Source organism: Sitodiplosis mosellana, unplaced genomic scaffold, assembly GCF_009176505.1.
Source record: "Sitodiplosis mosellana isolate CC-2019 unplaced genomic scaffold, AAFC_SMos_1.0 Smas_scaffold_6102, whole genome shotgun sequence".
NCBI classification, from domain to species: domain Eukaryota; kingdom Metazoa; phylum Arthropoda; class Insecta; order Diptera; family Cecidomyiidae; genus Sitodiplosis; species Sitodiplosis mosellana.
The window spans coordinates 172,063-184,816 of NW_022601343.1; the positions used below are offsets into that span (position 1 = coordinate 172,063).

Below are 12,754 nucleotides of genomic sequence, written 5' to 3' on the forward strand. Positions count from 1 at the left end.
TCCCTCCCTCAGGAAAATATATAAAAGATATATAACTTTTCCTGAGGAGAAAAAAAAATTGAAAATGAGTATGTCGAGACATACTCAAATGAGTAGGAAAAAGAGTAGGAAAAAGAGTAGGTGTAGAGTTACTCTTTGGGTAAAAAATGAGTAGGTCGAGACAAACTCAAAATCAAAGAGTATATACTCCGAGTATATACTCTCATACTCAGAGCGTATCTATAAGTATGAGAGTATGTCGAGACATACTCATTTTCAAAATGAATGAGTATGAGAGTATATACTCGCGAATTCGCCCACCTGTACATCAAAATCATTAGATCGAGACAAAGTTCATCAGCAATTTGGTAAAACATGACATGCAACTTTTAATAAATGAGTTAAGAAGATTCCAGTTGACTTAAGATATTGTCTTAAAATATATCAGTTCCCTGTTTATGCTACATATAGAATTACTCTGCAGTACATTAAACCAATTCAAGCAGTGTTTTGAAATGACACATGTCAATGGAAGTTATTATGTACATTAGAACAATCCGAAAACAGTGGCTCCAGAAATGAGCGAATTTTTGAAGAATTTACATATTCAAGATGCAGACTGGTAGGCCACAAAGCAAACTCTGCAAAAACTCAACGTCGAACATGATCTTTATCCATTGGACAAAATTTTCATGGGACCATAAATAGAAATCACCCAATATTTTTACAAATCGATTCTCTATTCAATATTATTAAATTACAATTGTCGTTATTTCAATAAATTCAATCAAAATTAAAAGTTACATTTAAATTAACTCAACTAGTGGACTCAGTTTAATCGGAAAAATTGTTTGTGTGATCGTCCGTGTGGGATTTGACCACGGGCACGCAATCGACGAACTGATTCACGCAGGTATTTGGGTTGTAAGGCTCCAGTTTCACCAGCCCGTTCCATTATGTCCAAGGCCTCTTCGACAATTTCGCCGGCAAACACTTTTGCTATACCGGACATTGCAATCACAACATTTTGCGACACGGAACAACCAGTTATTGTCTGCATCAGCCGCTTTACCGTCGCTTTGGGGAAACAGCTTCGTCGGTACATTTCATAACGTTCCAGTTGCTCTTCGGTAAAATTCGAGACTAAAACTCTGAAAAAATTGGAACATTTATGATTAAAAAATTATTAATGCATACATTCAAATTGAATGGAAATGAATCGTTCAACCGCGATGGTTGCTTACTGCATTTTTTCACGTTCTTCTTCTTCGAGTTCTTTGCGACTTTTCATTTCTTTTCGCTTGATGCGGTCACGTTGTTTCTGCTCCTGTTCCGGATCGTGTCGAACACTCGGCAAAATGATGTCTTCATCAAATGAGATGTCAATGTCCTTGTGATCGTCCTTAATTTCCGACTTTGAATCGTTGTCGTTGGCCTCAGTGTCTTCAGTGTTCTCTGAACTGTCAATATCAGCGGTGGATGGTTTGTGATCGAAATCTGTCATGTCCGTATCATCTTGTGATTCTTTTTCGGTGCCATCCGATTCTGCCTCCTTTTCGGGACTTGGTTCAGTTTTTGTCAAATCGGTCGTTTCAATTTTCTCCTCTGATTCACGGTTACTTTTGACTGGAGATGAATTTTGATCATCACTTGATTCGCATTGCTCTAGAATACTTTCCATGGTTGTTTTCTTTTTTTTTTTGTTCAAATCAAACGAGTAGTTGTCAAAAGTGATCAAATATGTTGGCCAAAATGATTTGATATTAGATGCACTCTGGTTAACGTGCACAATTTCCTATAATTTTACAAAATTTTCGATAAATTCAACGTTAGAGCCCTCCGATTGAAGCAAATAAATACTGCGAGATGCTTGTAAACTTTTTGACGTTTCCATTCGAATAATAAAGTAATTCTAATTGTATCTGTTTGGTGACAGATGATGTACGGTGACAGCGCTGCCAACCAAAAAAAAACCGAAGCATGGAAATCACAAATGACAGTTGATAGTAATGTGCGACCGAAGCAAAAAAAAAACAACATTGTGATAATATGTTCGTAGTAGATTTCAAATGAATGCCCAATGCATATACCTTGAGCGCTTCGAATGCAATTTAAATTGGAAATTGTACATGTAATTGTCGTACTTAACAACATTTGGAAGGTAATTTAGAAGCGATTTGATGTTAATGTGAATGGGGTCAAGTGATTGATATTCAGTCATTCGATGGTGATATATTCGTTAGAACGTTGACAGGTACTCCATTTAGCCATAAATAAATTTTGGTCTGGTGATAGAGTGTGTATTTGAAAAAAGAGTAGAAAATGATACTGGATTTAGTTTTTGGACGAATTACGTCTATTTTTGTGTCGGCCAATGGATTGTGTAATGAACAAAAATACGAGAACTTTGACCCTGGCTCAAATGCCATCAAATTCCTTATCATTTTTATTGAAACGATTTGGGAAACATTTTGAGTGTCAAATTCTTTTTTGCTATTGTCGTCGTGCGATAATGCTTAGTTTGTTTATTCATTGCGTTTTTTTGGGGTAATTCAAAGGTGCTGAATTAATACTTGGGATTTAAGAAATGGCATCAAAACCGTTTGGTGATTTAGTTGGTTCCATCGATGAAGGAACATCGTCTGCCCGTTTTGTTTTGTTCAAAGCCGGAACCGCCGATATCGTTTGCTATCATCAGAAAGAGCTGCGCAGTATCACACCCAACGAAGGATGGGTTGAACAAGACCCAGTGGAAATTCTTAACGTTGTCAACGAATGCATCGAAAAGACTGTTGAAAAATTAATCGCACTAGGCGGTAGTGCTAGCGTAAGTGTCAACATTTACAAACGATTCAATTTATCCCATTTAAAATCTATTCAATCAGTTTTAAAGAGTTTTATAGAAATAAAATCAAATATTTCCAGTTTGATGACGCAATTGAAGTGTCCCACAAACGAACAGCAGCAAAAAAAAACAAATCTCCAAATAGTGCAACACTGAAAAGTAGGCGCGCATTTTACACATTATTAATAGTGACCGGGGAAATTGAAACTTCGATAAGACTTTGAACTTTTAACTTCAAGTGATTTATTGCTTATCAATCAAGGCATATAAGTGGTGCTCAATCAGTCATAAATGGCGCTTAACTGTCTGTTTCGCAATGTCGACTCACTTTTTTTTCCAATTTCGACCTTTGATACGGAACCTGAAACTAAAACTAAAGCAAAACTGACTTCAGAACGAAAATTATCGATATTTTCACATTTAAAATATTTCATTTTGTTCGCAGGACATTGTTGCTGTTGGTGTAACCAATCAAAGAGAAACGACGATCATATGGGACCGTCACACGGGCAAACCAATGTACAATGCCATCATTTGGATGGATGCTCGGACATCGAGCACAGTCGATGAACTGGCCGCCAAGTCAGCGGACAAAGATAAAGATTATTTCCAAAAAGTATGCGGCCTGCCATTGTCAACCTATTTCTCTGGCGTGAAATTGCGATGGATGAAAGACAATGTGCCACAAATAGCCGAAGCGATTGAGAAAAATGACTGCCTATTTGGCACAATTGATACATGGCTGTTGTACCATCTAACCGGTGGAATTTCGGGTGGCGTTCACGTGACGGACATAACAAATGCATCTCGCACAATGCTCATGAACATTAAGACTTGCCAATGGGATCCAGAAATGTTGGAATTCTTTGGTGTATCCGCCACAATTTTGCCAGAAATTCGGTCAAGCTCCGAAGTATATGGTCTTTTCTCTGATGGTACATTGAAAGTAGGTTTTAGCCCCATTAAGCCATGATCCTTCAGTAGTATACAAATGTTGGTTATTAATATAAAACCAATTTGTTATTCAAGGGTATTCCACTAGCCGGATGTCTTGGTGATCAGCAAGCCGCTCTTGTTGGTCAACAATGCTTCGAAAAGGGTCAGGCGAAAGCAACTTATGGAACTGGTTGCTTTTTGCTGTACAACACAGGGAAAGAACCAATTCTATCGACTCATGGCCTTTTGACCACAGTTGGCTATCAATTTGGTCCGGATGATAAACCAACATATGCATTAGAAGGCTCGGTTGCCATTGCTGGAGCAGCAATCACGTAAATTATTTTGAAAATTCTAAGTAAGCTCAAGATAATTGATGATTCAATTTAGGTGGTTGCGTGATAATTTGGATGTGATTCAAGATGTGAAGGAATTAACCGAACTGGTAGATACGGTCGAAGATAGTGGTGATGTGTACTTTGTACCGGCATTCAGCGGCCTTTATGCTCCATACTGGAAGAAAGAAGCTCGAGGGTAAGTTCGTTGAATCAAAGCAACAAAGATTCAATCTGATTTATTTTCGTTTTTAAAAATGGTACAAAACTATTCCTCCATATTTACATAGGGTGATTTATGGACTGACCGAGGATACTCAACGTGGTCACATTTTGCGTGCAACACTCGAAGCCGTTTGTTTCCAAGTGCGTGACATTCTCGGCGCAATGACCAAGGATTGCAATTTCAATTTGATTAAATTGCAAGTTGATGGTGGCATGACGGCCAACAAATTGTTACTTCAATTGCAATCCGATTTGGTGGGCCTCGAGGTAATCTGTCCGACAATGGCTGAGTCGAGTGCATTGGGTGCAGCTATCGCAGCTGGTCGAGCTGTTAACAAATGGGATATCACCAAACACATATCGATCGGTGAGACGATTGTGAAGCCAGTTATCACCGAAGAAGAACGTGACCATCGGTACAGTCAATGGAAAAAGGCTATTGACCGATCACTTGGATGGGATGTATGACATTAAAAGTGCCGTTTTTGTTTTTATTTTTTATTTTGAAAAAATCGGGTTTTGGCATTTTTGTTGCACTTTTACAAAAAAGTCGATGATAATTCTTCTTTTTTTTCTACCTTAAATGTCAACTGTTGTATATAACAAACGAAATAAATAAATAAAAATAGTCATTTGGATAGTATTGGTCGAGGTAAACCTGTTCCGTATGTTCAAAAACCATTTGACAGCTAAAATGTTATGCGTCACGGTGGTTGGCAGCAATGGCAAGACTAGTAACTGTTTATTATTACCGTACTATAGCCATCTCGTTTTTACATTCACGACAAAATCATAGGTTTTTTCATAAAATCTCGCCACTTGTCGTACATACAAATGTTTACATCATCATATCTGTTTTTTTTCTACTTGGTAAAAACACAAAGCAACGATTTCTATGTGTAGGCAGGCGGCCATATTTTCATCAGTTATACTTTTGATAGTGTAGCACACACGAGTGCTGATCATAACATCATACGAGAAGAGAAAAGTAACAAAAAGAAACTACATAATCAAACGCTGAACGAACAAACAGAACAAAAAAAGAGAAACGCATCGAACAGAGAGAATAAATAACGTTCAAGTGTTGGTGTTTCGTTTTTTTTGTACACGGTGGATTTGTGTGAGTGTGTGTGTGTGTGTGTATGTGCGAGAGAGTCAGGAAAAGTACAGAGCGACAACGAAAACAACAAAAGAAGAATAGAGCAGTGTTCATATTCTCATCAAAAGATCTGAATAGGCAGAAGAAAACGAAATAAAACGCTGGTTAGTTCGATTTCAATCCACATACTATTTTATTTGACACATAAAATAATCTGGTAAATGAAAGGTTGACAAAAGTTGATACATAGACCTGAAATTCCAGTAGGAAACGTATGCAAAGAAGAAGAAGAAGTTAAATAAATATCTAATGGAAAAGCGTGAGCTTTAGCATTGAATTGGATTCGATCCTTTGTTTTGTACAGTTTTTTTTTTGAATGTTTCTGTGTTTTTTTCTCTCTCTCGCTTCTGCTGTGGCATTTCTCTCCTTTTGCATTGTTTCATCATTCACTAAGATCGATTGCAAGAAAGAAACTTTTTTTTGGTGTGTGTAATTTTCCCTTGTTGTTATTTGAAAATTAAAGAAAAAACGTAAGTGAATTTCACTCTGCCATTGTTTTTGTTTGGTCTCGGTAATATTTTGGCTATGACAAGAGAAGAAAGAAAAATAAAATCTATTTGCACTCGTTCCGTCATCGTGCAAACATACATCACACACATCAATGTGTGCACATTTCATATTCGTGCATAACAATTAAATGACTAAAGTACTATCGTTCGGATGGAACAGAAATTCAGTGTGTGAAAAACAAAACTACGGCAGCAAAAGAAGTGAAGAGAACTCGTGAATGGGACACAACTACCGACAATCGCGAAAGAAATTCATCGAAAGAAAGACTCAATGGTACCAAACGAAAAAAAATTCATCTTCATTCACTTCTGGTTTACAAAATATTCAGTCGAAAGTTGTTGAACGAAAAAAAATTTGGTTCAAAAATCGCACTCAGCGTACTCGAATGTGTGCGTGTGTCATGTAAAGTATTTCGTTTTGAGAATTGCAAGAAAAAAAAACAAACAAACGATTCAATTGCATGCATTGCATAAATGGCAAACAAGAGAAAAAAACATGAAATCAAACCAAAATGTAATTCAATCTCTTGTTTGTTCGGTGTTGTTTGTTGCCTTCGTCATTTTCTCATAAGGTTCATTGTTTGTGAGCATGTATGCGTGCATGTGTGTATATGTGTCTTAATTTCGTAGCCAATCGAATAATTCGGCTGTGTATTGGAATTAATTATTTTCGATTTGCTACTGAGAAATAACACGCTAATACACAATAAAAGTGTGCAATAAAAAGCAACAAACTAAAGCTGGTGCTGCTGCTGTTGCTGTTGTTGTTGTTTTCGTACATTGTAATAACAAATGTAGCCAATTCAGTGTTTCGTAGCTGGACTACGTCATTGTTCGATTTATCAAATAGAACGTCATGGCAAAAATGGAATCGTGAAATGTGTGTAAACCAAATTGTAATTACAGCAGTGCAATTCTTCAAGAATTCTCTCGCTCTTGAGTCATAACCCAGAGACATATTCAAAAAAAAAACAACCAACATACGTAATTTACATAAAGAGCATGTGATGCCGTTACTTTCTTCTCTCTTTTTGCGATAAATTTGTGTGAGTCAGAATTATGCTTTGGAATTTCACAATAATTCGTATGGAGAAATGGAGAGAGATATGGCAAAAAGTGTTCATATAATATAAGTTGAAAGTTTTCAAAACCACCATTATCCACAGTGTGTATTATACATGAACATAAAATAGCAAATAATCCATCAGTTCGCCCACCGTTTCAAATGCTGCATGTAATCAATGCTGCAGAGTAAATTTATTTAAATCAAACTCCAAATCCAATCTGAATAATGGACATGAGAGAGGAGAAGAAAAAAATACAGATCGCAATTATACACAGCACAAACGATTCAATGGACTTTCGCTGCTCTATTTTTATAAAATTTCAACTCCATGCTACTACGCCACAGTGAAATGTGTAGTCTAAGCATTTTTCATGGTGTTTTTCCTCTCTCTCTCTCTCTCTCTCTCTAGTTTGAAGGCTAAACAGCCCGAGTCATTAAAAGTACAAGTACATATTTCGCAATGGGCCATGTGTAAAACACTAACACACTCCCATGTTTTTTCGAAACCAGACATATTTTGCTCAAAATGATTCCAAATTTTTAAAGGTTGTTGACTTTTCTCTTCTCTTCCAGGTAACATTCTAGGCGAAAAACGAAAACAAAAAATCTACGGATGATGGCGACCGCCGAGAGTACAATTCGCTTTAGCGATCACACAATGGATAAAGCGACCAAAGCAAAAGTCACCCTAGAAAATTACTACACAAACCTATTAACGCAGCATTCGGAGCGAAAGCAGCGATTGGCTAAATTGGAAGCATCGCTCAAAGATGAAACATTGTCCGAGTCGCAGAAGCAGGAGAAGCGCCTTTTGCACGCTCAAAAAGAGACGGAATTTTTGCGCTTAAAACGATCTCGGCTGGGCGTTGAAGATTTTGAAGCGCTCAAGGTGATCGGACGCGGTGCTTTCGGTGAAGTGCGTTTAGTACAGAAAAAAGATACCGGCCATGTGTACGCAATGAAAGTGCTACGCAAAGCGGATATGCTGGAAAAAGAACAGGTGGCACACGTTCGGGCCGAACGTGATGTATTAGTGGAGGCCGATCATCAATGGGTCGTTAAGATGTATTATAGTTTTCAAGATCCGGTCAATTTGTATTTGATAATGGAATTTTTGCCCGGCGGTGATATGATGACATTGTTAATGAAAAAGGATACACTATCCGAGGAATTCACGCAATTTTATATTGCCGAAACGGCATTAGCTATCGATTCAATTCACAAATTAGGATTTATTCACAGAGACATTAAACCAGATAATTTACTTTTAGACGCCCGAGGTCATTTAAAGGTAACTATGACATTCAATCAATATGGTCGAATGCCATACGGATTATACATGCCATTTGTTGTTTCTGTTGTTTCTAAATCCAACTATTTTTGTGTGGTTTCAGCTGTCCGATTTTGGCTTATGTACAGGTTTAAAGAAATCTCATAGAACAGATTTTTATCGGGACTTATCGCAAGCTAAGCCATCCGATTTTATTGGTACTTGTGCAAGGTAACTATAATGGATTTTCTTTCACATCAAACTTCAGCACCTCCGAGTCTCCAATTAAATACGCTTGGGTTTATTTGGTTTCGTAATTAAATATATTCGAATTGTTTCAATTTCACAGTCCAATGGATTCAAAACGGCGTGCAGAGAGTTGGAAGCGAAACAGACGTGCATTGGCATACAGTACGGTCGGAACGCCAGATTATATCGCACCAGAAGTAAGTTATACTTTTTCTTTTCATTCTCAATGAGAATTTGTCAATGAACCTTTTAATGAATTAATTTATGAAGGGTATCAACAATCCATCAGAACCACACAGAAGTATCAAATTTTGTGCTAAGTAAATGAAAACGTTCATATTTTTCGTAGGTGTTTCTTCAAACTGGCTATGGTCCAGCGTGCGATTGGTGGTCATTAGGTGTGATTATGTATGAAATGCTAATGGGATATCCACCGTTCTGTTCGGACAATCCACAAGATACGTATAGAAAAGTAATGAATTGGCGTGAAACGCTGATCTTTCCACCAGAGGTAATCTTCCCACTGCACTTATACATCTTGGTTTGCTACTAAGCAGAGGTCGTTTTGCGACTACTCTCACTAAGATGTGCCATTAAAATATATTTGATTTTTTTTTCATTCTTCAAAATCAATCAAGACGCCGATTTCCGAGGAGGCAAAGGAGACAATTGTGAAATTTTGCTGTGAATCCGAGCGGCGCATGGGCTCAAATCGTGGAATCGAAGAGTTAAAATCCATACCATTCTTCCGTGGCGTCGATTGGGAACATATTCGAGAAAGACCCGCTGCAATTCCAGTCGAAGTGCGCTCAATCGACGATACATCTAACTTTGATGAATTCCCCGATGTATCACTCGAAATCCGTAAGTATACCGCACACAAAAATCAAGTCGTTGCACTACCGTCCGACTCCAATTTACCAAATTTTAGTGTTATTCAGAACAATAATAGCACTCGGCCATTTCTCAAAATATTCATTCAAATAGTGCAGCCCGAATTAATTCCATTTCATTATTTTCTTCCTTAGCATCTGCCCCAATACCGCAAGAGGGTGAGGTTCTCAAAGACTGGGTCTTCATCAACTATACATTCAAACGTTTCGAGGGGCTAACGCAACGAGGCACTCCAACAAAAAAATAATGCAACGCCTCAACCAATGTAATTTTTGTACAAAAGAAAATCTAAAAAAAATGTTCAATTAGAAATGAAACAAAAGAGAGTAAATTGAAAGTAAGGTAAATATAGATTATTGAATGATTAAATTGATTCTAACTGTTTTCCGTTTCGAGCAATTGTCCTTCGTTTTTTTTTCGAGAAACTTTATAATGTTTTTTTTTATTCAATATATTTCTTAACTTATTTTATTCTAAAAGAAAACAAAGAAAGAAGATTTAAAAAAAAAATTTGATTGGTTCAACAAAGTAGAAACAACAAGAAAAAAAATAGATTGGAAACTTCCTCTCATACTATGTGTGCGGACAATTAGAATCCTCTGGCTCATCGATATCATGACATAAAATTAGAAATGAAAACACATATAGAATGGATCAAACATTTTGAATATTTCGTTATAATTGTTTTTAGCTGGATTTCGTCAACATGTATGCGATGGATTCAACTGTAGCTAGCCCATTAAATTTTAAATTATTCGTTTTGTTTTTTTTGCTTAAATTTATGGAAAAATGTACGTAGCAGAAGAAAAACCGACTTTTGTTCAGTTTATCAGATGCGTTCACAAGACAACCCGTGTGAAAAAAAAATGACTGACTGACTATAACTTCAGTTGACTTTAGTTGATTGAATTTATATTTTTGTTCTAAGAAAATCACTTGGTCCCAAATGAAGCAACTTAGATTGACTTGTAACTTCAAATGATTTCAGTTAACTATGATAGACTTACACTACACTTTGTACTGAAATGTCAATCAAAGTAAGTCATTTTTGTCCCAAATTAGTTAACTGACTGCTCAGTTACTATTTTTTCACACGGGAAACACGCATACGTTTGTTATTTAAAATGAAAAAAAAACAACAACAACAACAAAAACACAAGACCGCTTGCTTTAAAACGCTAAACTTGTTTAAATTTTTTGTTTCCATCCCCGACACAACCAAACACAATTCCATCGAAACTGAACTAAAAAAAACAGAGAAATTTTAAGATAGACAAACCATCTATTGCTCCACTACAACGCAACAAAGAATACTGTCAGCTAAAACAAAAACATATGGTTACTTAACTATACTGTAAATTAAGTTGTCGCAAATGATTGCTTATAAATGACATTGCGACGAAAAACTGTGCATTCTCATGTGAACAATTTGCAAAATTCAACCCTGAATTAATGAAGAACAAAAAATAAAGAACAATAATTTGTATTGTTAAAAATATACACTTTGGTTGGCGTTTTAATTTCTGTTTGAAGATATTTTTTAGCACAACGAGGGAACATCCTAATATTGTCCCATTTCGATCCAGAACCTGAATTTAAATTCAAATGTAGATTAAAAACATCTGTCGAAATGGCTATACGAAGAATTTTAACGAAGGTGTTCAGTATACGAAAAACTTATCTTTGATTCCACTTAGAATGTTTCCAATTCAGCGAGCTATTCAATAAAAGATTTCGGTGAAAATTGGCAACCACTTGAGTTGAAAAAGTATTCACTATCTGAAAAAAATGTTTAAACTTCAGAACAAAGAAGAATCTAAAACAATAAGAACCGAAAGAACTCTATACCAAAATCGAAATGAAAACCATTTTTCAACATAATGTTAAAATCTCTGTCATTTTAATGGACTTTAGTTGATTGAATAAGGTAAGTCACAGAGTTGATAGTACCACCTTGATATTGTTCAGCTTTGAAGCGATTACCCAATAAGAATTCCAATTGTGGTCTCTGCTGTTCACTTTGATAAGAAAAAAGTAAATCTGGTTTTTTAGTTGGATTATTCAACGTATTTTGAGTTAACTTTTTATCGCTTTACTATTATTTGGCATTTTGTCCATTATCTTTCCATTATATTTTCATTTGTATCTGTAATGTATATTCGTATTTGTTTCTGTTTTTGTGTCATTACATTTTTCTGTATTATTTCCATCATGTTTATGTCCAATTGTTATTTTTATTTTATACTCAAAAACACGTACTGAAAATAATACAGTCTATGTCGAAAGTGTAGGTGCTTGAAGAAAATCGACTAAACCGCATTTTATCTTCCATTAACAAAAAGATAATGATATCTTTCAAGCAATTTGTCGCCATTATTGACCAGTGATGATTAATCACTGATGAATCACTACTTGCAAGAAGAGGTACACTAGAAAAGCTGTTAAAAATAGGAGGTTGTTTAATGGAAAATACTTACATTGTTCAAAGGTAGATATCAATACCACAATATCTTTAATCTCTTTCGAAAAGCATTTTTGGGCGATTCACTTTCTTAGATTTTTTTGTTTCCAGTGACAGTTCATATCCATCCATTTGTACAAAATTGAAAAATGCGTGCAATTTCCACAATTTCCAAAATTTTGATATACATTTAAATGTTTATTAATTTTCGCAATATATTGCCCATTTTCAATTGTATACATAGAATTTGATCTAAAATTAACAATAATAATTATGCTAAAATGCTCCTCAAATATTTGTTTCTCATTAGATTTCATCTGATAAATATAATTCTGATTTAATTTAATATAATTTAATTTATTCTTTATAACGTTCTAATTAGTGTTGGCTTCGAACGTTCGTTCGACCGTTCGACAACATAAAAAAAAATTATTTTGTTCGTTCGTTCGTTCGAAAGTTTTGTAAAAACTTATTTTGTTCGTTCGTTCGTTCGAAAAGTTGAAAATTATTTTTTTTGCTCGTTCGTTCGTTCGAAATTTATTTAAAAAAAATGTTGTTCGTTCGTTCGTTCGGAAATTGCTATGTTCGACCGTTGGGATTTTTTACATTTGAAATACATAGGAAGCAAATATTTCTTTGGCCAAGACTGAAGGTACAACGTTATTACCGGTGTTATTACTCAGTAATACCACTGGTAATAATTATTAACGATCTTATTACCGATTAATAAGTAATTACCGTTAAGTACTTAATTAAACTTTGTACTTAAGCTTGAGTATGTACTTAACGTACTTAACGTACTTAACGTACTTAACGTACTTAACGT

The 12,754-nt window shown here is 35.6% G+C and overlaps 4 protein-coding genes and 1 long non-coding RNA gene across 17 annotated transcripts in view; 3 read left to right on the forward strand and 2 right to left on the reverse strand.

Annotated features, from left to right (window-relative positions):
• Positions 1-343: 343 nt before the first annotated feature.
• On the reverse strand, positions 344-1,898 carry LOC129573772 (transcription initiation factor TFIID subunit 11). The gene is made up of 2 exons (XM_055454743.1): positions 1,224-1,898; positions 344-1,130 (listed from the first exon to the last, which is right to left on the reverse strand). The coding sequence occupies exons 1-2, from the start codon at positions 1,658-1,660 to the stop codon at positions 809-811; spliced, it is 759 nt and encodes a 252-aa protein (XP_055310718.1). The 5' UTR covers positions 1,661-1,898; the 3' UTR covers positions 344-808.
• An 89-nt stretch (positions 1,899-1,987) lies between these two features.
• LOC129573768 (glycerol kinase) lies at positions 1,988-4,963 on the forward strand. 2 transcript variants are annotated; one of them, XM_055454724.1, is made up of 6 exons: positions 1,988-2,140; positions 2,538-2,806; positions 3,270-3,770; positions 3,854-4,095; positions 4,151-4,294; positions 4,386-4,963. In XM_055454724.1, exons 2-6 carry the CDS (start codon positions 2,567-2,569, stop codon positions 4,786-4,788), a joined length of 1,530 nt encoding a protein of 509 aa, XP_055310699.1. In that variant the 5' UTR covers positions 1,988-2,140; positions 2,538-2,566; the 3' UTR covers positions 4,789-4,963. The 2 variants fall into 2 exon arrangements, with proteins under 2 accessions (XP_055310699.1, XP_055310698.1); XM_055454723.1 differs by having other exon boundaries at positions 2,036-2,233.
• Positions 4,964-5,108: 145 nt separating this feature from the next.
• Positions 5,109-10,967, forward strand: LOC129573769 (serine/threonine-protein kinase tricornered). 12 transcript variants are annotated; one of them, XR_008688626.1, is made up of 8 exons: positions 5,198-5,583; positions 7,628-8,345; positions 8,449-8,555; positions 8,674-8,770; positions 8,923-9,084; positions 9,212-9,437; positions 9,602-9,809; positions 10,159-10,967. XR_008688626.1 is itself a non-coding variant. In XM_055454726.1 (7 exons), the coding sequence occupies exons 2-7, from the start codon at positions 7,668-7,670 to the stop codon at positions 9,712-9,714; spliced, it is 1,383 nt and encodes a 460-aa protein (XP_055310701.1). In that variant the 5' UTR covers positions 5,109-5,583; positions 7,628-7,667; the 3' UTR covers positions 9,715-10,967. The 12 variants fall into 12 exon arrangements, 11 of the variants coding, with proteins under 11 accessions (XP_055310701.1, XP_055310705.1, XP_055310706.1 ...); XM_055454726.1 differs by having other exon boundaries at positions 5,109-5,583; positions 9,602-10,967; XM_055454730.1 differs by having other exon boundaries at positions 5,197-6,868; positions 9,602-10,967.
• Positions 10,226-11,537, reverse strand: LOC129573773 (uncharacterized). Its single transcript, XR_008688627.1, has 2 exons — positions 11,421-11,537; positions 10,226-11,246 (listed from the first exon to the last, which is right to left on the reverse strand). It is a non-coding gene; the product is annotated as an uncharacterized LOC129573773 (long non-coding RNA).
• Positions 11,538-11,932: 395 nt separating this feature from the next.
• LOC129573770 (putative sodium-coupled neutral amino acid transporter 11) overlaps positions 11,933-12,754 on the forward strand; it is a 25,576-nt gene continuing 24,754 nt past the window's right edge. Inside the window, exon 1 of the mRNA XM_055454741.1 lies at positions 11,933-11,955. The gene's annotated coding sequence lies outside the window, so the exon portion shown is untranslated. The remainder of the gene's footprint in view (positions 11,956-12,754) is intronic.

What these genes read in the sequence shown, in the direction of transcription:
- LOC129573769 (XM_055454726.1), top strand. Translation starts at nt 7,668, where the DNA reads ATGATGGCGACCGCCGAGAGTACAATTCGCTTTAGCGATCACACAATG. An exon ending in TTTATTGGTACTTGTGCAAG is followed by an intron (nt 8,556 to 8,673) that starts GTAACTATAATG and finishes TCAATTTCACAG; the next exon opens with TCCAATGGATTCAAAACGGC. An exon ending in CAGATTATATCGCACCAGAA is followed by an intron (nt 8,771 to 8,922) that starts GTAAGTTATACT and finishes TATTTTTCGTAG; the next exon opens with GTGTTTCTTCAAACTGGCTA.
- LOC129573768 (XM_055454724.1), top strand. Translation starts at nt 2,567, where the DNA reads ATGGCATCAAAACCGTTTGGTGATTTAGTTGGTTCCATCGATGAAGGA. An exon ending in CACTAGGCGGTAGTGCTAGC is followed by an intron (nt 2,807 to 3,269) that starts GTAAGTGTCAAC and finishes TTTTGTTCGCAG; the next exon opens with GACATTGTTGCTGTTGGTGT. An exon ending in ATTGCTGGAGCAGCAATCAC is followed by an intron (nt 4,096 to 4,150) that starts GTAAATTATTTT and finishes GATTCAATTTAG; the next exon opens with GTGGTTGCGTGATAATTTGG.
- LOC129573772 (XM_055454743.1), bottom strand. Translation starts at nt 1,660, where the DNA reads ATGGAAAGTATTCTAGAGCAATGCGAATCAAGTGATGATCAAAATTCA. An exon ending in GAAGAACGTGAAAAAATGCA is followed by an intron (nt 1,131 to 1,223) that starts GTAAGCAACCAT and finishes CAATTTTTTCAG; the next exon opens with AGTTTTAGTCTCGAATTTTA.